The sequence below is a fragment of the Electrona antarctica genome (genome assembly GCF_951216825.1).
Source record: "Electrona antarctica genome assembly, chromosome: 8".
In the NCBI taxonomy this organism is placed as follows: domain Eukaryota; kingdom Metazoa; phylum Chordata; class Actinopteri; order Myctophiformes; family Myctophidae; genus Electrona; species Electrona antarctica.
Genome location: NC_136789.1, coordinates 26676409 through 26700907, shown reverse-complemented (window position 1 = coordinate 26700907; position 24499 = coordinate 26676409). Strand labels below are relative to the sequence as shown.

The 24499-nt window shown below is 41.4% G+C and overlaps 1 protein-coding gene and 1 long non-coding RNA gene across 8 annotated transcripts in view; one reads left to right on the top strand and one right to left on the bottom strand.

Moving 5' to 3' along the window:
* Window positions 1-20648, bottom strand: part of mink1 (misshapen-like kinase 1) — a 56405-nt gene extending 35757 nt beyond the window's left edge. For all 7 annotated transcript variants that reach the window (XM_079507498.1, XM_079507501.1, XM_079507500.1 and 4 more), the window contains exons 1-8: window positions 19220-20648; window positions 8178-8243; window positions 6922-7104; window positions 6243-6353; window positions 4517-4607; window positions 3976-4106; window positions 3806-3860; window positions 2534-2612 (exon numbers count right to left, since the gene is read on the bottom strand). In XM_079507498.1, coding sequence (XP_079363624.1) covers window positions 2534-2612; window positions 3806-3860; window positions 3976-4106; window positions 4517-4607; window positions 6243-6353; window positions 6922-7104; window positions 8178-8243; window positions 19220-19276 — 773 coding nt within the window. In that variant the 5' untranslated portion in view covers window positions 19277-20648. The remainder of the gene's footprint in view (window positions 1-2533; window positions 2613-3805; window positions 3861-3975; window positions 4107-4516; window positions 4608-6242; window positions 6354-6921; window positions 7105-8177; window positions 8244-19219) is intronic.
* Window positions 20649-23963: 3315 nt separating this feature from the next.
* On the top strand, window positions 23964-24448 carry LOC306928274. The gene is made up of 2 exons (XR_013790664.1): window positions 23964-24024; window positions 24065-24448. It is a non-coding gene; the product is annotated as an uncharacterized lncRNA (long non-coding RNA).
* Window positions 24449-24499: the final 51 nt, after the last annotated feature.

The window sequence follows — 24499 nt, the reverse complement described above, 5'->3', positions numbered from 1 at the left end:
ACTCTATAGAGAGTTTTAAATCCCTCCTAAAGACCCACCTATTCTCTCTGGCTTTTAATATTATATAACACTGTTCTCAATGTTGCTTTCTCATTTGATTTGTTTGCTTTATTCCCTTTTTGCTTGATTTTAATGTTCACGTATTATTACCTTTACCTTATGTATCTTATGTTTTTCCTTACCATGTTTTTATTCTTGGTTCATTACTGTTTTATACTGTGAAGCACTTTGGTCAATCTCGGTTGTGAAAATGTGCTATATAAATAAAGGTTGATTGATTGATTGATTGATTCCAAGCATTAGTTTTGCACAAAAAACACTCTTTGGGCTAAATTAGGCCATATCCACTTGACCAAATGTGCTGACCTCATCACGTTTGTGAGGCCGTTTTCCCCCCAAGGAGTGTTTTTTGTGCAAAACTAATGCTTGGAATGGATTCAGAATCATGAAAACCCCCTAATTTCATATGTCACATGCTACTTAAAGAATGATGACATTTTTTGCCTTATATAGGATGTTATGGGTATGGTCACATATTGAATTTCAAACTTTTAGTACATGTTATTAGACACCTTTATAAACACATTGGTGAAGAAATTTCTTGGTAACGATTTAGTTCCCAGATTTTCATAGATTTCTCTTACTATAAAGTCACTCTGGGAAATAAGATGGCTTACACGTCAGGAAGTTGACTGTGAGCTGTGACTGCTGTGTATTATAACTGCTGTTGGTCAAAACGATGTCTCTTTGCATAATAAAAGCACATTTTGCTATATAATTAGGATGAAAAATAATAGTTTAAACTAGTATTTAGTAAAACGGTTAGTGGACGCAGCACTGTTTAACCATTTAGTCGAGCTGCGCAGATCCAGATTTCTAAAGTTTGACACTATTCTATAGACGAATCCAGAAACGGGTCTCATGGTCGCAGCTTACGTATTTCCTGTAGGCGGAGCTGACGTAGCTGCGGGGTAAACCCGCACGTCTTCTACTACATTGAATGGTAGAGTGACTGATGTTAGTCTGCCCAAACATTACTCCTTTACCTGTTTTTTACTAACACTAACATTACAAAGATGCCCAGAACATCGGGATGAACCTGTGTAGTTTATGGCTGCTCCAACAGTAGTGGCAACATTGCAAAAAAACGGAATGTCAAAATATCCACCGCGGTGGCTGAGACCAGAGCCATAGAGTAATGGTTGAGACAAAGCAGTGAACGGTCCTGAAAGATACATAACGTCAGTCTTACCCAATACCCAATCTTTATGTTTTATGACCACAAGGCTGCTGTACTTTATACCTCGTACTTTAAATGCTTAGTATGAGGTATAAAATACAGCAGCCTTGTGTTCATAAAACATAAAGATTGGGTATTGGGTAAGACTGACATTATGTATCTTTCAGGACCCTTCACTGCTTCGTCTCAGCCATTACTCAATGGCTCTCGTCTCAGCCACCGCGGTGGATATTTTGACATTCCGTTTTTTTTTTTTTTTTTTTAATGTTGCCACTACTGTGGAAGCAGCCATAAACTACACAGGTTCATCTCGATGTTAAAGCAGGTAAAAGAGTAACGTTTGAGGCAGACTAACATCAGTCACTCTGCCGTTCACTGTAGTGGAAGAGATGCGCCTGGTGAGGGTTTAAACCAAGGGGCCAGTGAGGCTATTCAACGTTGAAGCTCTGGGCCCTAGTGGTAGGAGGAGGGACTACAGGCGGACCCGTGGATTCATGACCGGGAAACCCCGTGCAGCTGGGCTTTAACATTGAGCGCTCGGTTGCATTTCCGCATTTGACCACCAAAATTTGGTGGTCAAATGCGGAAGTAGACGTTCTGAGACGGTACTTCCGGCAGTCTTCCGGGTGCTTCAAAACGCCACTGAGCAACTTCCACTGACATGAATAGCTGGGGGGGGGGGGGGGCGGAGCTTCGCGCCAGTTCAGTCTCTATCCTTTTATATACTCTATGGTTTAAACCCTGCAGCTATGTCGAGTCCGCCTACAGGAAATACATAAGCTGCGACCATTTCTGGATTCGTCTATACTCTATGCACTTACAGTTGGAGGCCATCGATATTGTCCTTTTCTTTTTGCTGAGGTTTGCGTGATCTGCGCAAAACCCCTTTTGGTGTTTTAAACATTATGTAAATGCACCATTTAAACATTATGTTATAATTTAGCTATTGAAAAATAGCAGATCTACAAGCTCATAGCGCGCCACCGAGTGGCGCGCTACGAGCTTGTAGGTCTGCTATTTTTTAAAAATCGTGAAAATATTTATTTCAGAAAACTGGAGGATTTAGAAGGATTTTTTTTTAATTTTGAGGTCAGGCCTAAATGGGTCAAATGATAAGGGACAATATCGGTGGCACCCAACTGTAAAGTGCATAACAAAGAATGTGGTCAGATATCATTTGGATTCATAGAGCCAACGGCAGGAAGCTATAGCACTCACTCACCATTAACTAACTCACCATTAACTAACTCACCATTAACTAACCAACGGCAGGAAGCTATAGCACTCACTCACCATTTCTTGGATTTAAGCTTAGGAGGGGGGTTCCGGGGGATGAGGAAAAGGGCTCTCATAGGGTGCATGTCACACAGAGCTATAGAAAAGAGAAAATACCCATCATTGTAGCTCAGCTGCACACATGAGTAAGAAAGTCACAAAGGGAATCAATTTAGTGGCAGAGATTGAATTCATACGCTACACATTACAGTGTGTAAATAATACTAGCTAGGATCACACACACATTTTGAATATCCTTATACTGTACATGGCTATAGCTATTGTTATTCAATCTTTACTGCTGCTGTCCCAGGCTTTTTGTTACACTGAATATAAGAGCAGGGACTATGAGTCACCGTTTTTCCCAGCGTAGCGTAGGTAGATAAACCTGTCTGGTTAGCTGAAGAGTTTCTACAGTAAATAGGCTTTTGTGAGGCAGTCTCTATGACATATGCAACGTGACTGAGACAGCCTAAGGCAATCCATTGGCTTGATTTCTTAGCTAAATTACAACTGGAGAACCAGATTTACTTTATATGAGAGATGATTGGTACCTTCAAATTAAAAAAACAAACGATATGAAAACCACCCAACTATGTAAAGACAACCCAAAAAATAAGTAGGCCGGCAATGGGACATGTGCTTTGGTGAAGTTTGGTCCATTTTCAATTGTAACAATGATCATCTGGTGACCAGACAGTGAGTGGCTTTGTGGTTAGAGTGTCCGCCCTGAAACTGGGAGGTCGGGGGTTCGATCCCCGGCCAGGTCATACCAAAGACTGTAAAAATGGGACCCAATGCCTCCCTGCTTGGCACTCGGCATCAATGGGTTGGATTGGGGGTCAAATCAACTAATGATTCCCGAGCGCGGCGGCTCACCGCTCCAAGAGATGAGTCAAATGCGGAGAACAAATTTCACTTTGTGTGTGACTAATCGTATGACTTTGACATCTGCCGAGACTTCAATTAAGCCCTTAAATGACTTGCTTCACATAAGTGTTTATGTCATGCCCACCAGCACCAGGAGTGGTCTTGCAAGAACTCTATACACTTTCTGATCTCCCAGCAAAGCAGCCCACAAATCCATCTGCAATGACATAATGTCTTATTCAGTCTGACAGGTTTTACCCCACAAGCCAACTGTCGGGTCACCACCATACCATCTTGATTACAATACGGTACAGTCTGCAAGGTTTTGCCAAGTAAAATAATATCTCCACGCTGTTCTACAATAGCATGAGCACGCTAGAATGTGTCCTGTCAGGTGTCCGAGTGAGTGTCTGCACTTACGGGGGGCTCCCTCTGCCATCTCAATGGCTGTGATCCCCAGGGACCATATATCGCTCTGAAGAGATACACAATAGACTAGATTAATCCTTTTAACTCGCAGTGCACTGCACACACACACACACACAAACACTTTTATATAAGCTCATCCAGACATGCAATGTGGCCGTTACCCTGTAGTCATAGGTGGAGTCGGGGTTCTCGTCACAGGCGATGACCTCGGGCGCCATCCAGTAAGGTGTGCCTATGAAGGTGTTCCGACGTCCCACAGTGCGGTCCAGCTGAGCGCTCACCCCAAAGTCCACTGTGTAGACATAGGAAATATAATAGTTGGTGATCTTCAGGAAACAACGTTCCACACCTTTCTTTAGTCCCATTACATTTGGCATTACAGCTTTTGTCCACACATTTGCCATTGACAATGAAAGGAGAAATTAGGTCAAATGTCCACCAAATATGACGTAAATTTGTGGCAACACAAACATTAAATGCCATTGACAATGAAGGGGAATTTTACGTCATATGTAGACGAGCAAATCGGCTAACCAATCACATGAATTCAGTTGTTCATGAGATGATGTATAATGATAAGAGCACCCCTCACTTCACACGGGGGTGATTTTTAACAGTAAAATTGAGAAACCAGTAAAATCGAGAAAAAATGTATATACATTTTACTGTAAAATATATATTTTAACAAATCCATCAACTTACCAAGTTTGACCTCAGCATTTTCTGTGAGCAGCACATTCTGACCCTTGATGTCCCTGTGGATGACCTTATGGGCGTGGAGGTGAGCGAGACCCTGAGGAGAGAGACATCATGTAAAATGACAGCAGGCTGTCTGCAACAATAATGCCTAACAGAGTTTCAGAATTGAAACAATATATCGTTACTGTCAGGCAGAAACCTAGTATATTTTTTCATAATTGAATGCGCCATTTTATACTTCGTTGTATACCCGTGTTGCACAATGGCCAATGTACAGGCTCACAACTCACGTAGATCTACAACAAATTTTAAAGACTCCGAAAATACGCGTATCATTAACAGCCAGGTGAAACAAGCGTTCTCCGTTGTGTGCGTCGGCCCCCCTTTTCTGCGGCGTTACAGACTCTGGGTTGAGACCATAGAGTTATGATTTATCTAGAGAGTGGATGAGGAGCGACAGCCCCCCCCCCCCCCCCCCCCCCCCCCCGATATTCACTTCAATGGAAGTCTGGGGGCTTGGTTGAGGCTTCCGTGCGGCGTTTCAGCGTATGGGGTCAGACTCCCATTGGCTTAGGCGCCGTTACAGAGTATGGGGTGAGACTCGGGCAGCCAATCATGACTAGGTCACGCAAAAGTCGCTAAAGCCAACAGCAGCGATCATAACTTAAGCCAGGTTTCACCTGGCAAAAATCACTTAAGACTTTCCCAAAAGGGATGCCAGGTTGAACACAGGTTAAGTCTGTCTGTGGTATTATATAAATATTTAACCAATGAAAAGTATTTACAGGCTTGTGACTTTTTTTTTTTCCTGAAGAGAAACAGTTTGACAGTGACAAAATGTTTCCGATTCTTTGCCTGGCTTGCAACACTGCAAAGTGGTCAGTTAGAACAGGGGTTCAACGTTTTTGGCGAGGGCTCCCCGGAAATGCTTTGGCCAAGTCTCCCGACCCCCTCCCCACACCCAATACAAATTGGCCGCTACAATAACCTTAATAATAGATAAAATACATAATGAATAAATACTGAAACCATGTATAATCAGCTGGAGAGACAGGGAGACCCCTGTTACTGAACAAACACTCTATAGCAATGATTACTATCAGAATATAGTGATTTAACATTAACAAAAAACGATGTTTTAACTAAAAAATATCACCCTACCTTTAAAGGAGCATTCAGTGATTTGGGTGATTTGGAGAAAAAAAACGGTCCGTCCAGGTAACAAGATATGTATGCACACGCTCTACAGTGTGGGGACACGCAACAGGCCAACAGCTTGTGCACCTAGGCCCACCCCGCTCTATCCTGATTGGAGGAAGGCCCCTCTATCCTGATTGGATGAAGGCTTTGTCACCCACCACCAAAACCGAAACTAGGGTTTTTTTTTTTACCCGTGCAGTTAACTGGGGACAGGGAGGAACTCCTTATATGGTCAGCACACTCTATAGTATGGAGGATTATCACAAAAAAAGGGGGGAAAAAAGTGATATTTGAATTAAGTGAAATCACTGTACCTTTAAAGGAAAGTTTATGCATGTACTATGTGACTCTGAATTTCCTTCTATATACAGCTTTTCGTCACAACACGTCACATTTGCCATTGACATGAAAGGAGAATTTACAACCGCATGTGAAAATGATTTTTTTATATAATCTGAGGACCCCCCAAAATGATTTGGCTTCTCAACCCCAAGGTTGAGAACCCCTGACGAAGGCAGAGAGTTCTCACCCTGAGGATCTCTCTGCAGATGTAAGCGATCCAGTCCTCCTTCAGAGAGCTGCCCTTGGTGTTCTTAACCAGGTCAGTCACTGAGCCGGCCCCGCAGAACTCCATCACCAGCTTCAAGAAGAAAAGGGCAAGGAAACTTGGTGAGCACAATCAATTTACAATTAAGGCATTTAGCAGACGCTCTTAATCCAGAGCGATTTACATTAAGCAAGAACAAAAAGCATGGCAATACATCATATACATACAAAGTAGTTATCATAAATCATACGTACGCTAAGAACGTAACAGTGGAATATATCTATAAAATGAAACTATGCATATATATACTATATAGTGCTATGTTTACATAAAATGCTATAAGTCTACATAAACTGCCATCTAAGTCTACATAAAATGCTATCCAAGTTACATAAATTGAGCCTTTGCATACGCCTGTAGGAGGTCGAGGCTAGGGCAAGTACTACGGCAAGTGCTGTGGGTTAAGATGGAGTCTGAAGATGTGCGTTTTCAGACTGCGGCGGAAGACTGGGAGTGAATCTGTAGTTCTGATTGTAATGGAAGTGCATTCCATAGTTTTGGAGCCAGAAGGGAGAAGAGTTTGGGACGTGTGGAGCGTTGTACGGCCATTATAAAGACAAAACTAAAAACATTATGGCCATGAACACAGACGCTGACAGACCCAAAGTTGGTCGTCGTGTCCCGGTGGGCTCTTCTTGACAAAGGCGCCGTAATAGGTGGCTATGTTGCGATGGTGGCTGTATTTCTTCAGCATGTTGATCTCCGCTTTGATCTCTTCCTCTTCCTCCTCCGTAACATCCATCACCTTGATGGCAGCCAGCTGGCCCGTCTTCACATGACGGCCCTGATTGAAAGGGTTTGAGAAGGCTAATGTGGTCAAAGCAAACAAGTGTAAAATCAAGGCGTTTATTGTCACATAGTCACTATTGTACTTCAAGCTTTCTCAACGGTGTGGTGTAATAATATAAAAAGGAAAAATAGACAGCAGCCAAACAAGGGAAATAGAATAAATATCGTATATAATAAATATCTAACTTTTCTGAGGGCATGGATTGTCCAAGCTACATACACATACTACTATATTGTGTAATAATGTCATTACATTTTGCTTCCCTAGTGTCACAGCTTCTGATAAAGCTTCTTATCTTGTCATCACTACTATTCGCTAAAACGTGGATTAAACAGCTGTAATCTAAGCGTTCTGCTTTAGGTCAATGTCGAGAGACAGGAAACGGGGAGAGTCTGGGAGAGACATGCAGTGATAAATTGACCGTCTGGAACGGAACTCGAACCGGAGCACGCGCCGTCAGGCATTAGAGTTTATGTGCTACACGCCCTCCCCTAAACCTCCATCAGGTCACCCCAATTGGTATAATCTCAAAAGGCAGCATTGTAGATAATATCTGATAAGGGGTACGACCTCCACTGCCCCCACTCCAGTGTTGTTTTCGTCGACTAAAACTAAACAAAGAATGTTCGTCGACTACCTTTTTTCATTGACAAAAAATAAATGGAAACTAAATAAAAACTAATCTATGATGACTAAAACTAAGACTAAATATATCGACAATTTCGTCAACAAATAAAAACTAGACTAAAATGTTAGGAAGGGACTAGTGGACAAGATATCCAGTATAAGTCATTTTACACTTGGTTGCATGCTGAAAATAGCCGATCTATTTTCAGCAAGTGTAAAAACAGTCATTACGACGGCATCAAGCCCCGCCAAAATACATTTTAGTCGACTAAATCAACCGTAGATTTAGTCGACTAAAACAAGACTAACACTAAAACATTCCAGGTGACTAAAATGTGACTAAAACTAAGTGAAAACTATTCAAAAGACTATGACTAAAACTAAAATCAAATTTCGCTGCCAAAAACAACACTGACCCACTCCAACATGTCATGTCTCACCTTGTACACCTGCCCATAGGTCCCATTGCCAACAACCTCAACCAGCTCAAATATTCCTGCTGGATCCTGAGAGAAAGAATCAGATGGACAGAGACACAGGGTTAAAACATATATACACACACACCTCATTAGCCCAGACACCAAAAACATCCAGACAGAATATTGCAGAATTCCATGTCTGTCAGTGAAACTTATGTGGCATTTCAAATCCAATTCCTTTTATTTTAATTGTATGCTTTAAAATAAACAAAGCAGTTGTTTCCCCTTTTATAGAATAAGATATACAACACCAGACACAAAGACAAGCACAAGATAGGGATTTGACTGTATGGTCTCTTTCTGATGCGTATTTTGCTTATTTAATTTTTTTCCAACCACTGAAAATGTCATTCACGAGACACTAATAATGGTCTAAATAGTTGATATAGGCTACAGAGTACATCATCTATCGCCCCCCTCCCCATCGGGAATGAAAGAGACAGTTCCACCTTCACACCATTTCTCATGATGTGTGGGCGGCAGGACCGCTGCACTGCACTGGGTTTACAATGTACTGTGTATGGCATATCCTATCCTCGCTTAACCCATTCAGGCCTGACGTCGAAATAAAAAAAACATTCGCTTTGAAAGAATATATATTCAAAGATTTGTGCCGCATTTTTTTCAAAATTAGGAAACAGAATTTTTTTCAAAAATAGCAGACCTACAAGTTCATAGCGCGCCACTCAGTGGCGCGCTATGAGCTTGTAGATCTGCTATTTTTCAATAGCTAAAGTATAACATAATGCTTAGTTAAAACACCAAAAGGGGTTCCCGCCCAAAATGGGTTTAAAGCTATATGACACACATGCGTCCTCAGGTCTAAATGGGTTAAAACAATTTTTTTCAAACCTCATTTTGACAACGGAGAGGGCTCTCGTTCGAAGGAGGGTTTATAATACATACGTTAAGACAGCTTTGGTAGTATAAATGGTGAAAGGACCCCAGACTTGTGTGTGTGTGTGTGTTCACAGAAACAACCCCACTTTTCAGAACAACAAGACAAATAATAGCCATAGGGTTGAGCACAGCTATGTACGCACAAGTATAAGTATACACATAAGAGGTAAGAAGAGATGGAAGGAAGGCGTGAGAGAATGAAGGTATGGAAGAGGATAATGCAATTATCCAGAGGGTGGAAAGACGGAGGCGGCAGCATCACCCACATCCAAAACGGAGAGTGGGCTGAGAGGGAATCAAGTGATAGAGGGGGGAGGGTAGAGCTGCTGTGCAAAAGGAGTATGGAGGATTGCACCAGCAGCACACCGTCCGTCAACAATGATCACAAAAAGTGCATAGACAAGCAAGTGGCAAAAACCGCTGGGGTCCGGAGCAAAAAGAGAATTTTGTAATCCCTCTACCAAACACAGACAAAATGAGCATTCTTATACATCTGTGTAGTCTAGTCTCTAGTAGTCAACTCTTACATTAGCATGTGTGCTCAACAAATCTGAGAATGTAATGGATCTAGACTGTATAATATTATCAATGCATGTCATGCTAAACTATTATACACCACACCTAGTCAGTGTGCAAACTGTGATTAGCCTCAGAGCAACCACAGCCCATCAGGGCATGGACTCTAAGGTCTTGAAAGCATTCCATAGGGTAGTTGGGCCCACATGCTTCACATAGTGGTGTCAGCGTGGATGGTACTGGACTGGTGGCTGTCCAATAGCTTCCTCCATCTAGTGTTACACAATTTGCAAAAACAGTCCATGTATGTTTGACTCAATCTAGTGTTACATAATTTAAATACATCTTGAAATAAGTGTCTTTAAATAGTTAACTGCATTTTTCCAAACTAAGAAAGGCATTTTTTTTTCTTAGGATCATCATGTGTTGCAACTTTTAAACAACAAATGCCAAGTATGTATCACATATGCTCAACCATCCATACAAATTCACAGAGTTAAAATAAAATAATATTGTCGTCAGTTATTGATGCAATCTCTGTGACATTTGGCAACAGGCCACCACAATAAGAATAAATAAACTGACTTTGTTTTGTTTTCCATTGACCAGATAGTTAGTGAAACTGGAAGTTATTTTTCTTGCACTTATGTAAAGTTTCAAATTACTTAGTTAGAACTAGTAAGAGGGTGGCGACACTAGCATTGACTCCCATTGTAACAATGGAATGCGGAAGTGCTCGTTCTATCTCAATAGGATAGTTCCAATGTTTGGAACTATAGCCCGAGATCAAAGCGTGTCGCCACTCTCTTACTAGATTACTCTGGTTAGAACGTAAGGAATCACAAAACAGTTTTTTCTTATCTTTTTACAGATTGAATTCCTCCCTCTCAAACCATATAGGATTTGAGTGGTTTGAGGCAATCCATAACATTACCATTTCTTCTATGCCCGTCTATCTCTGTTTGAACTTGTGAAGGTTAAGTGGTGTTTTACGCAATGGCGACAATAAGATATTTTTCACAGAAAAGACACTTTGTCACCAAAATGTTATACATGTATGTAATTGCTAGTGACTTGTTTGTCTATTTTATTAATTAAGTATCTCTACTGAAACATTTGAATGGAAAATCCCAGAAGAAAAGAAAAAGTAATTCATCATGCACAGGCCTTTACTTGAATCTAATGTTGCACAGGGCTTCAAATATACTATAGGACACTAAGGGCAGTATTATGCGTGTCTTAAGTACCAGGTCTTATGACTTAACTTAAGACCTGGAGGCGTGGTGAATGCTGTTTGGCCACTCAGAATACCCAAATGGCATTGATCACGCCTCCAGGTCTCAAAGGACCACTTCACCACTTTTCAACTTCTCTTCCTATAATTGGTCCTAACTAATGTTCATGATAAAATACCACAATTTTTTCCTACTCAGTCTGTGTCTCATAGGAAGGCTGTGGGCAGTTCAGAAACCCGTCCACCAGTGACATCATCGATGGTGAATCCAAGCTAATAGAAACGACAGGCTTTCTTTTCCTGAAAAGTTGCAATGCAAAGGTTGAAGCCATCGTTCTCACGATAATAAAAATCTAAATATATTTTAAAACAAATCTTGTTTAAAATCTGCCTAATCTGCCTAATGATGATGTCACTGGTGGACGGGTGTCCGAACTGCCCAAAGCCCTCCTATGAGACACAGACTGAGTAGGAAAAAATTGTGGTGTTTTATCATGAACATTAGTGAGGACCAATTATATGAAGAGATGTTGAAAAGTGGTGAAGTGGTCCTTTAAGTTAAGTAATAAGACCTGGTACTTAAGACACGCATAATACTGCCCTAAAACTTAACAGAAAAAGGCATTTCTTGCTTCCCACGAGAATGAGTTCAAACATTTTGAGGAATGGCTTTCCACAGACAAGGTACAATTTATATTTAAATAAAGTTTACAGTTGTGTACAATGAATGTATTGTTATGTACCGTGTTCACAATGGACTGGTTGTTGTGTAATACTGTAGTAACACTGTAGTCATAGGGGAACAAAGCAATCATTTTTGTTCAATGCATTAGAACCTACCCCTTTTGTCTATTGTTGTTTTTTAGTGTATTCACAAACTATCACTTTTTATTATACAAAATACAAATCCTTGTACATATCAATGCCAATTTTACCAAATGCCTCGTCTAATGGTGGTTTTTCTCTAGCCTTGTTTATGCATTGATCCAATTGTCACTTCCTTAGTGGATACTCACATCTGCGGTTAAGCAATAATGGCATGGATTTGTGAGTGGCAAAAGTCAAATGGTACAAATGTACAACTACATTGAACTGTAGTTGTACAGTAAATCCGAGAATGTTTTTGAACGAATGCAAATGCATTATGCTCCCAAAATCTCTAACCACTGCTCTTCATAAATTTGGACTTGTTAAACAAGGATTTTAAAGTGGTGGATTTAGCACTGATGGAAAAGGCTGTGCAATATATTATTATATCAATAAATATCATGATACGAGAGATAGGGATTTGGAATATCACAATATTGTGACAGTGTTATTTTTGTGGTTTTAAAGGCTGCATTACAAAGTAGTGACTTACTTGACTGTCCTAGCTGTTCTAGTAATTGTAGGCATGAGTGGAAAAAAATCTTTCGAAAGACTCATCCTCACAACAACATCAATCGAGGAGGTACTTAGTCAAATCATATTGGATTTTGTCCATCTCACTCACGGATGAGCAAAACGAATTCTCACATTCCTTAGCCCAAAGTGAGTCAGATTTAACTGCTATTTGTTTTGTAAAGATTTCCATTTAATAATGTACAGTACATGATGATATCCAGACATGATGAGACTGAGGCAGTAGCCTATATAAGGGGTGTCACCTACTCTAGTCCGGCAGCCAACAGGCTTCTTTTGTTAAAGTGGTAAAAAAAGTGTTAATATGGTCTTTTTTTTTTATTGGCCTAAAATATTGTCTATATACATACATTCATGAATCCACTTGCTGACTGGCTGTCAGCATTGGCATTATAAGGGTTTATGTGTGACCCTATAGTAAAATACGCACATCACTTCATGGAGGTGCTGGGTTCAAAAAGTAACATAGGAAAAGAGAAGGGAAGCCGCACACTCATATGCTCCAAAGGATACATTTATTGACGACGTTTTGAGCCAAGGCTCTTCATCTGGTCAAACCATGTGTGACCCTACCATTAACATCCTATACCAGTAAGACACCCAAGGACGAGAAGCGTGTGAGAAACCCATCCGCCTCTTTGACGGCAGACTGCTGGGCGAGCACTGGCGCTTTGGCATGGGGGGTCAGATAACATGGAATGAGTTCTGTACGGGCCATATAAGGAGCATGTTTTGCGGGGACAGGGTTTGATGAGGTCAGATCAACATATGGAATGTCAGCTCCATATATGAGGATCTAATGGTGGTAGCGGGGACAATGGGACATTCTCTTGTACAGGGTTTGATGAGGGCCAGGCCTTAATTTTCAGGCCTGTTGAGAACTCTAGTTTTCGCCGGCTGCCGGGCGAGGCTGCACTAATAACTTGGGGCAGGCCTGTCTAGAGTTTGAATGGACAGGTATAAGTCAAAAGGGAGACATCGAAGAGGAAAGACGGGTGGGGAGGATCAACATATGGAATGTCATAACAGGTCAGCTCCATATATGGAGATCTAAGGGTTTGAGGTTTGATGTCAGATCTGGAGTTGCTGGCCAATATTGATTGATGATATCTGGGGTCTCGATATATGAGCTTAATTGCGACAGCAGAGCGCATTTACTATGACATCAGATGTCATAGTAAATGGACACCATATATGGGGGCTTTCGTGGGGATTTTGAGTGATACACTGACTGACTGGCGGTAATTGCACGTTTTCATAGTAAGACTCGCAATAAGGCAAAAATGTCAAACCTTCCTTATGCTTTAAGTAGGATGTGTGATGTCAAACGATGGGGGTTTTCATGATTCTGAATCCACTCCAAGCATTAGTTATGCACAAAAAACACTCCTTGGGCAAAAAATGGCCGTAGCCGTCATGACAAATGTGATGAGGTCAGCATCACAAATGTGATGAGGTCAGCACATTTTGGGCACATCCGGCGGTCGGGGTTGTGGAGTGGGACATTTGACCAAATGTGCCCAAAATGTGCTGTAAGTGGATGGATGAGATGCCCCCTTCAAAAGAGCAGCTCGGCAAGCACAATAAACACTCAAAGGGATATTGTCACTAAATAAATTAGAGCGAGCAAACACGAATGTGGCCAACAATTATGATAAAACAAAAAGCACTTTCCTGTCAAGTATGAGCGATGCACTGTAGTGCACAGCCACAGTATGTGGAAGGGGATCCAACATGCATGTACTGTTAACACTTTAATTGCCCGGAACTATTTAATCCATTACATTCATGCGCCCAGTCGATTTATAAACACGGACGCCTTTTCCGGACGGACCGGCCGGAAGTTCATGATGTTGTGTAGCCACAGCACTTTAGAATCGATCGACAACAACGGGAGACAAGAATAAATCTATCGAGACTAGCGACTGGACCGCGGAGCGCCGTCTAACACAGGATCTTTTTTCAGAAAAAGACGGGATGATTTAGATCGCGATTTATGAACGTTTTAAGATTTTCGTTTTCATCAGCTAAACAGAGGAGGGAGTTTTTTGATGACGTCTCAGTCTTGCGCGTCACCGAGGAGAGCCCAGCAGGCGCGCCTGGGCTATACAGCCAGGCGATCTGTTCTCGTATCAATAAACTTCGTCTTTAGGACAATACTTCGTCCTGAGCGTCGGGCGTTACTAATAGAAAGGACAAAGAACTTCGTCCTGGGCGATTAATCTGTTAATTGTCAGACAATTCATAACAAAACAAGAAATGACTTTCGTCATATTATTACCAGCAGCTTTTATATTTGGTCCACAGTAAAAAATAAATAGCAGATCTACAAGCTCCCAATGTGAAGATATGAATATTGAATAAAATGAAGATGCAGTGTGAGCTTGTAGATAGGCTATTTTATCATTATATATTTTGTAAAGGAATGGTTTTGGTCATACAAGGTTTTCACCTTATATCTGACTATTCAGTATCAGTCAGTTTGACCAGATTGCATTCAAATTGGCTACCATGAGTATGAGGTTTCCACTTGACAGCACGCAGTTGGTTTGATTGACACCCGAACACATTGACATGTCCATCTTTCCTAAAACGCGTGGGGGTCCGCGGGTAGAGGCTGTGGGGGTCCTGAGGAGTTCGGCGCAGGGTGGAGGGGGTCAGCGGTAGTATGCGTGGGAGTCCGCGAGTACAGTCACTGAGACTCAAATGTGTTACTGTCCGTTACCCATTAAATCAGCGAGTCTGCTGCCACGTTTTAGCGGCGCTCCGCTGTTATTTGCCTCCTCAATGTCGTAACTGTTGTATTAGTTGGCTCTGGGACAGGTTGAAGCCAGTGCGATCATGGCTAATGGCTGGGATTCGGTGCGTCGCATTGGAAATGGCCAATGCGAACTGCCTAATCGTAATACTTAGGCACAAACCAACTATTGTCGAAGAACAATATTGCTGTAACTAAGAGATTCGCTGAGTGAGCTATATTTTATATACAGAGATTTAAAAGGAATAAGCAAAAGCGTGATGCGGCAATTCCTCCTCCTCCACACTCCGTCCGCTGCGTCTCCTGCATGAGTAGGCGAGAGTCGAGATGACACTTTGTGGAGTGGGCGGTGGCTTCCAGGCGTGCATGCGTGTGTGTGTGAGAGCGTGCATGTGTGCCAATAGGCCTATCTCACAGCATTTCCCCGCCCCCTTTTAACGCCCCCTTTTGTTGATAGTGGTGTTCTTTTTTTTGCGGTCCATAGGCTTCCATGTTAACCCTTAGAAGATGAAAGACGCCAATTGGCGTCTTCATCAGAATTCCGTAAATGATCAATGACGCCAATTGGCGTCTTCACAGTTTTTGATGAATCTAAACATATTAATATGCTCCGAAGCGCTGTTTAAATTCCTGAGCTTATATTCCAACTACATTACCCAGAAAACCCGTGTCACGTGACACACGTGTACGTGTTGCCATTGGAAGCTGGTCCCACCCCCTGTAAACAGTGGGGGCAGAGGGAGTCTTCATAGTTTTCATTGTTTTGCCTGTTTGCCGTCTCGCCCGAGCGATTTTCTAGCAGAAAAAGTTGAAAGCAGTACTATTTATTTGAGCGAGTTTTGTGGTAGTAGTATTGATCCATACGCGTCCCAGTCGCCTTCTCCAGGCGGAGTAGCCCTGGTCCAGTGCTTACAGCGAGACTCGCTGCTCCCTCCCTCCTTTTTTCATTGTCTCCCCATCGTCGTCCGATGAGCTATACCGGGAAACCATTGAAGAAGACGATCAACCCGGAATGTTTTGAGGTAATCTTATTGTAGAAAATGCCCTTCTATAGTGATCAGAAATCATAAGATGATCGCTACAAATAGATGCTTGGATAATTACTACTACTAGTCAGATCATGACGCCAGAATGACTCACCACGATGGCCCCCAGCCATTAGCCAGCACCGAAGGTGCTGGCTAATGGTGTTGGTCGGTGCATTGGTGCTGGCTAAGGGCTGGAGGGGGGGGTTGGTGTCGATCGGTTGGTTGGTGCAGTACAAATGTATCGTAGCAGGCATGCACGCATGGCAGTACAAGTATTTTATATTGTAGCGTGCCTTATAGGCGATCTGATCTTTAGAGTAATGTTCGCTCCTTTTATTTACTGTCTACAAAGACGGAGAACAAACATGCATCGTTTACTGAAGCAACGCGTGGTTATGATGACGTTGCTACAAGGATCGGAGGGGGGACGGGGAGTGAAGCTAACAGTAGCGTATTATATAAGATCTGTATGACGTTTCATTGACGTCTGAGCTTGCATGATAATTGCGTTCATTGTATATTGTATACAATCATGATTGTACATTGTTTAGTGTGTCTCCGTGTGATGATGATGATGACGATGATGTCAGATAGCCTACGTCCCCCCCCCCCCCAACTGGCTATTGGCCGGGCTGACTACAGCTAAATGTTTATTTTTATATATTTAGAACTGGCATCAGATGAGGAGGAGGAGGAGGATGATGATGATGATGATGATGATGAAGACGAAGAGTCAAGACTGCGATGGAGTTCTCCGACACTGAACCGGATGCATTCATTCATTTCAGTTGTTTTTTTTAAATTTAGCCTACACACACACACCGTCAAGAACAACTGGAATGCAGTGGTTTGGGGACACTGGGGAGTTTGGGGACAACTGTTTTGTATGTAGGCCTATTTATTTTCTGTAATATTTATAATTGTATTATGTTAGTAGTCATAAAAAATAAAAGACAAGCTTTTACAATGAGTTAGACCTGTCATGGCTATTTTGTTCACTAGTCTGAGGTTTATGGTTTGACTAAGCGAGTTTCAACTGTGATTTACTCTGTAGCGGTAGATGGTAAGAACCCAATTTTTTTGTTATAATACAGTATACATTCAAGTCTATATTTTGATACATATCATGGGCACAAAGTCATATCAAAACAATGTCCTTGGATGAGTTTTTTATCAAAACTGTTTCTTCACAACAGGTTTTTGAGATACATGCATGAATAGACACGGTACTGGTAAGACTATGTAAACATGGTATATATCAAAATGTGCGTTAGAATGTCTAATTTTACCCCAAAAAAGAATTGAGTTTATATGATGTTCCATTTCAGAGCTAGGGGGACTTTTAGCTGGATAGGTCAGATTGATCATGACTGACCATGCTATTTATAGATGGCAAAATATCTACAGTGGTACATGTGAGAAACTTTTTATTTTATTTTAATTGAACTAGACAACTCACCCTTTAAAATGAGATATTGCATGGCTATGTACGCCCAGCAGAAAAAAAGTTATTTAGAAAATAAAACTTCAACCGGTCATAACTTTTTTTGTTGTCCTAGAAACACTACCCAGTGTAAATGCAGGCTCTTTTAAATGGCTTCCAACACCACAACTAAACATTTTATCAACTCAGTTCATTTTTTTCCTGGAAGCAGACAAGCCAAGCTTTCTCTGAAGGTCTTTCGTTGTCACACATTCACAGCAGAGAATTTTCAATAAATCATTCAAAAACGCCATTCTGCCATAGAGAAGTCTAAAAACTATATAGAAATCCTTGAAACTCTCAAAGAGTTAAAAGAGGTATTTTCACAAGCCACAAACTACCGTTTTGTAAAGGTAAGGTGTATTCTACTTATTTGAGTTGTTATACCATTGTGTTTTTCATATTATTATCGGTCTTTGACATTTTAACATTAGGAAATGTACTTAGATTCTCCAGAGAAAAAAAGTGGTAATGCCTAATGTTAAATGACACCACTATCTACCGGAAGTGGGCGTGGAAAGGGGGCTGTGAGATAGGCCTATGGAGAGGGGAGGCAGTGTTGCCAGGTCCGCGAATTATAAGCGAGTTGGAGTGCGTGTAAGTAGTGTGTTGAAAGGTATTTTTGTGGGCTTTTGAAATATGCGGACTTGGCAACCCACTCTTCAGCAACTAGCGGTGTGAACTAGCGGTGTCAGTCTACCAGTCGCAAGTTTCCAGGGCAAACACTAACCAGCACCTTCTACGAAGCTGCTGGTAAAAATGTAAATGTGTGAAACTGAGGTCTTTCATACAGTGTGAGATTAAAACTGGATAACACCGCATCTGTGATTGTGACTGATTTCTACATCAGTGGTTCCCAAACTCTCACGTCAAGGACCCCCAAATTGACAGTAATTGGCCCGCTTACCCCCATTTGAAGAGACATGCCAGGGAGGGTCCCCCATAAGAGAACATTTTTACGGTTCTAGCAGTGATTCTCAACCAGCTTTAATTTCAACCACCCTCAGTTTGATATGCAACAGGCTACGAAGTACGGACCCCCATTAAATGGCAGCATTGATTGATTTATATCTCTGAGACCCCAATTTGTATTGTTAAATCAATGTTAAATGAACTCTGAGTTAATACAGACCCATACGGGTCCATTTGGTTCATTTAGCTGGGGACGCCCTGGAACTTTCTCAAGGACCCCGGACCCCACTTTGGGAACCACTGCTCTACATAGCACTGCCAAAATGTTACCAGCATTTGCCTGTACCTAGTGCAAATGTCACGCCTATAGCCGCTGTGGTGGTTGTGGAACCACCAACATAGAAAGCTCCAACAAAACTAAGGAAAAATGTAAGCAAGTGTGAGTGAGTGAGGCCTGTTATGTGTGTTAGACGTATTTACTGTGGTTGACAATGACAGGGTGGTTTGGCAGAATGGGATGGGGATCGATCACGGACAGCAGTGCATGGTTCCCCAATATGCTTTGGAAAAGATTGTGTTTGTGTAATTCTTGTTTGTGTCCACATAGTATTATGTCAACTCAGCATACAGGTACATGTAGAATTGTAGATGTTGCAGTAGGCCAGTGTATGTGACTGTGTGTGTGTGTGTGTGTGTGTACCACATAAAAAAACCCAAAACGGCCACCCATGTTCAAAGACTTGAATCAATGAATCTCATTGGAATACTCACCCTCAGAGCGGCGAGGTCTATCTCATCCAGGCTTCGTGTGGGGGCGTTTTCAGTCATTGCTGGCAAAACTTGGAACGGTGGCTAACAAGTTAGCCAGCTGATTGCAAATACGAAAACTGGAGGGCTATATAAGCTCGATGCTGCTTGTCTTTAGGGGGGGGGGGGGGGGGGGGGTTGTGTCGGTGACTGTGCTCCAACTATTACAACAACTTGATTTCACATCGCACACACACCGGGGCTGTGCAGTGGATCACACGACACAGACGCGCCCAGCTGGCTAGCTCGCGTTAGCCCAGGCAAAGAGCTGCTGGATATCTGCAGTTGGTTTTTTTTTTTTTTTTTTTTTTAGAAAAAACACATGTCAACCGGGACAATTCGTTCAAAACGAAACTCGTTTTCACGTTGCTGATTATTTTACGTTGTGATTCAGGTTGCTATCGGCTAGTGTGTTAAAGCGTCAAGTCGCAGGATTTCAGCATATTGCACCTCCACTAGTGTTGTTGAACACCTTGCTGCTGCTGCTGCGTTCATGTTGATCTTTACTGCTGCATGGCAACAACCCAGTGAGCAGCGCGCGCGCACACACACACACACACACACACAGCCAAATGACACTTAAAAGACTCTGGTCTGATGTGATGGCCGCCTATCTTTTTAACAACATAAGATGTTCATTCCCGCAGCAGCCAGGTATATCGGATTCGTCATATCAAGCCCAAAAAAAGATATATACACTAAATAATAATTCCTCTTTCGTGTTGTTGACACTGTTTTCAAAACTTCGGAACGTGACTTTTTTTGTGCCTTAAAATCAATAGGAGCGCACGCTAATTAAGAGCTATAGCGAAGTCAGGTGCGGAGGTATATGTCCCCAAAAAAAAAGAAAAAACAGCTACGTTGCTAACGCTAGCGAGCTAAACGGGCTTCAACAACAAACATCCAACTCTGGAACTTTCCGTCTTCGTCCATGTTCCGTGTTGACAGACAGACAGTCTCTCTCTCTCGGTCCGTCGCCTTGCACCGCCAGCCAGCCAGCCAGGCGACCAAAACACACACACAGTTGATTCAACGTCAAAAACACAAGCCGTACAAACGAACGTTCAGCAGCAGCAAGCGGCCCTCTCTCTCCTCTCTCCCTCTCCGCTGGTTGGGAGATTATAATAAGCAGCGATGCCGCTTGCTTGTTTCGAGCTGCGACATCCAAGTTTTACGCCACTTTTAGAAGGTGTGTTTCTCCACGGGCAGCAGGCACAGCCAGGGCGGCGCATACAAACTGCGGCGAGCAGGAAACTTGTTATTTCGCCATGTTATGTTATGTCTGTCGCCCTGCTACGCTCCCTCCCATTCTGTCGTGTGAGTGAGGTGGTGTTGTGTTGTTACGACGATCCGTTGAACACTCCTCAAGTGTTTCCCCCCCTCCCTCTCTCTCTCTCTAGTCTGTTACTGCTACTACGGTATTTCAGCAGGGACAAATTACCTGAAACTAGACGCGCGCACACACACACACACACACACACATTGATTGATTGATTGAAATATTTATTAACAGTTTGCAGAATTACAGTACATTTCAAGCACAACTCAATTACAATACAAAGACTGTTAACTATGAGTGGACGACCCAATAAAGCATTACACTTGTTTACAAGAGGGTCCACCTTGTTCAATTCATACAATTCATAAGAATACACTTCTATATAGCCAAAGAACAGAACAGGAATTCATCATAATGGAGGTAAAAAGGGAAAAGAAACAAAGTGAGGGGGGAAAAAGGGGTGGGGGGAGGGGGGATTCAGATTTTACGGGGGCCCGTTTCGAATTGCAGCCGTCCGTAGGTGCGTGTGTGTCGTTTCAGGTATACACACACACACACACACACACACACACACACACACACACACACACACACACACACACACACACACACACACACACACACACACACACACACACACACACACGATGTAGTTTAGGGCTACCCTATATAAAAAAGTTGGACCACATTTTAACTGTTCAAAATCAAATTGTTTTAGGTATTCAGTCAAATAAAAACAATCTTCTACAAATTAAGTGTCGGGTTATGGATTTTGATAGTTAGTCACAGGTAGCATCAATGATGATGTGGGCATCAGATGCATTCAAGAAACTTTACCAATATTTGCGTTAAGGGGGGTGGTGGAGTATTAATTTTTTCATACATTTCCATATGGTAAAATATTAGCACTTGACTAAAAAGTTATAACTCTCCTCCCAGCTATGTCAAGTAACAGTCATACTGTATACTGTTCAGTTAAGTCTACAGTAATAATAGCTGAAATCTTTACACAATGGTTTCACATTACACGTTTTATACCTATTAGAAATGCAGTGCATACATAACTTTAGGCAGTTTTTGCTTCATTTTCATAGGATAGGAGAGACAAGAAACTAGGGTAGATAGTGAAAGACCAGAAAACCCTTTAAAATGTCATGGTAATAGTTTATTAGTACTGTAATAATAAAGAGGGGTTGTCGGACAAAAGGCTGCCCCCTGAAGTGGGTAATGCACCATTTCTGAAACCAAAGGTTTTACTGGCTTTTTGTGTGAAATGTATACACACACCCATACACACATTATAAAATATACAAACCATTAGATTACTTCCAATCACATACTTTATACAGTCTTCAGTCTTTTCAGTTTCCTTACTTATAGGACCCTCTATAACATTTTGCTTCTCCAAAAGTTTTCTTCAATTTAAGACCACTGCTACACTCTGTTTGCATGCCATGTTTCTGCCTCTTCTGTAGGCTGTCACTCTACTAAAATCACATTTTCCTGATGTGTCAACGTCACTTTTTTCATTTGAAAATACACGATTTTGTCAAGCGACACAAAAACACAGTGACTGAAGCATGAATCAGACTTAATGTTATGACAACAAAGTAGCCTATTGTGTGACGTGACACTCAACAAAAGTTTTCAATCATTGGTGAAAAAACAATCTTTCAGTTGAATAAAGCATACTGAAAATCAGACAGCAGCTTCTAAAATGTAACAGCTAGTGGCTGCCCTCCATAACATTTCAATGTGTTCAAATGATATACCTAAGATATGAAAAAACTAGGCTATTTAGCAAAAAAAAAAGCTAAAACACCATGACAATTAGAAAGGAAGCATCCATGATCTCACTCTCAGTTGAGTGTGTATACAACAGTATATGATTGCTAACATTTCCAAATATCATTACAATCTTTGAAAGTAAATGTATAATTTGAAGATTAGCAGGATTTAAAACTACTACAAAAATACTTTCTAACATTGCTGGCTAGTGTTGCTAAACATTTTCAATGACTGTACCTCCCCAGAAGCCTTTGTAGTAGAGACCTGCGAATGAGCCGTTTTGTCACCCGAATCCACGCGTGCATAATTATAATATGCCCGTTATCCGACCGCAATAATTATTCAAATTTATAAATCGATAAGATTGCGAGATTTTGCCGAGATATTGTGCATTTTAAAAGCTATAATAAGCCTATAGATAGATGCCATTCATTTATTTCCCGCATTATTTCACCCGCGGTTTATCCAATATTAATTTAGAATATATTTTAATGACCCAAATCCACCCTAAACTGTGGTTATGCGCGGCAACCGTGGCTAAATCCTCCATCCGCAGGTCTGTACTGTGTAGTGCTCAAAGTCCTATACTAATGGCACTACTGGTTGCCGTCAGCCAGATGGAAGACATTATTTTATGTCGTCAATTTATTGTCAATCCACCTTCAATTTAATACACAATAACTTGGTAGTTGGTCATTAACAGTGTTAAGGGGGCATTATACCGATGGAAGAAACTCCAGTCACATAACTCCAGTTATTAGCCTAGTATTTGTAGTAGATAACAGTAGCACAATTTGAAATGTGCACCCTATGGCCAAAGCAATAACGTAGTCTGTGTGTTTGATTAGGGTTTGTCCTTCCTGGACATGTAGTCCAGGAAGGATGTGAGACCATATGACATCACTGGCACTTTGAAATACTAAAATATCTAAAAAACACATTACACACAAAAACCCCAGAAAAGTGTTTCTTGTGTGCTACACAACATTACAGTAAGATTATGGGCAGCAGCAACACGGTTAATAATAGTACATTAAAACTATATAGTGTTTTAATGTTGCCTTTGTTTATAATCCAAGCAAAATAATAAAATAAATGGTGTCAAAAGATGATAATAGGGAATGTGAGTCTGAAGTGCTGAGTTTGAGGATCCTTTTGAATGAGGACAAGGTGGACTGAAAAGGACCTGTCGCCCCAGGTTCAACGTTCAGTCCTGGCAGTATAGCCATTTTATTACCACTATTCTACCTTTCCATCTTATTCTTACTTGAAGTACTGCACAAGAATGTGCTACAAACTGTATAGTATGTGACGATAAACACCATGGCTTGACCTTGGCATTGGGAATGAGCACGCTACTTCTATGTTGACATCAAAAACAACCCCAAATTATCTTTTTCTAAATGATTTTAAAGTGGTCATTTACCCTACAGTAAAAATACTTTTCAAAGGACATTGCTTCCATAGAAACTGTCACTCACCAAACACAGTATCTTCCAATATACAGTTTCTTCCAATACATGGTTTGGAAGTCACCTTTATCAACCTTCTGTTTGTTTCTGTCCGATCTACTCTTTATTTCAGTTACACTCCTGTCAGCTTTTTGTTCATCACCATAACAACCACAAATGTTCTGACAGATCTGCTGGCACTGCAGTGAGAAATGAAGCGTGTGTGTGTGTGTGTGTGTGTGTGTGTGTGTGTGTGTGTGTGTGTGTGTGTGTCTGTGTGTGTGTGTGTAGAGAGAGAGGGGAGAAGCAGAGAGAGATGGGGGAAGAGGGAAAGAAAGCGCATGGGAGGAGGGAAAAAAGAGAGCGAAATAACAGAGATCCACCCACCCCAAACCTTGCCACAATAAATGTACACAATGTTCCCCAGTTATCTGAGATGCTTGACTTCTAATCCAACCTTCCAATCCTTCCTCTTACTCATACATTCACGTATGTGGCCTTTGCACCACAACCATTCGGTTCAGACTGCATTGTGGAATTTATAAAGCAGATACTGCCATAATAAACACCTATTTTAAAACAAATAATCTACAGTTAAAGCAAATGATCAATTGTCAAATGCACATTTCAGTGGTTATGTTAGAGTATCATCATTAGTCTTATAGGAAAATAAAATGTGATTTTACAAAAAAGTGTGTTAAAATGTTATGTAAAAGGTATTATTGA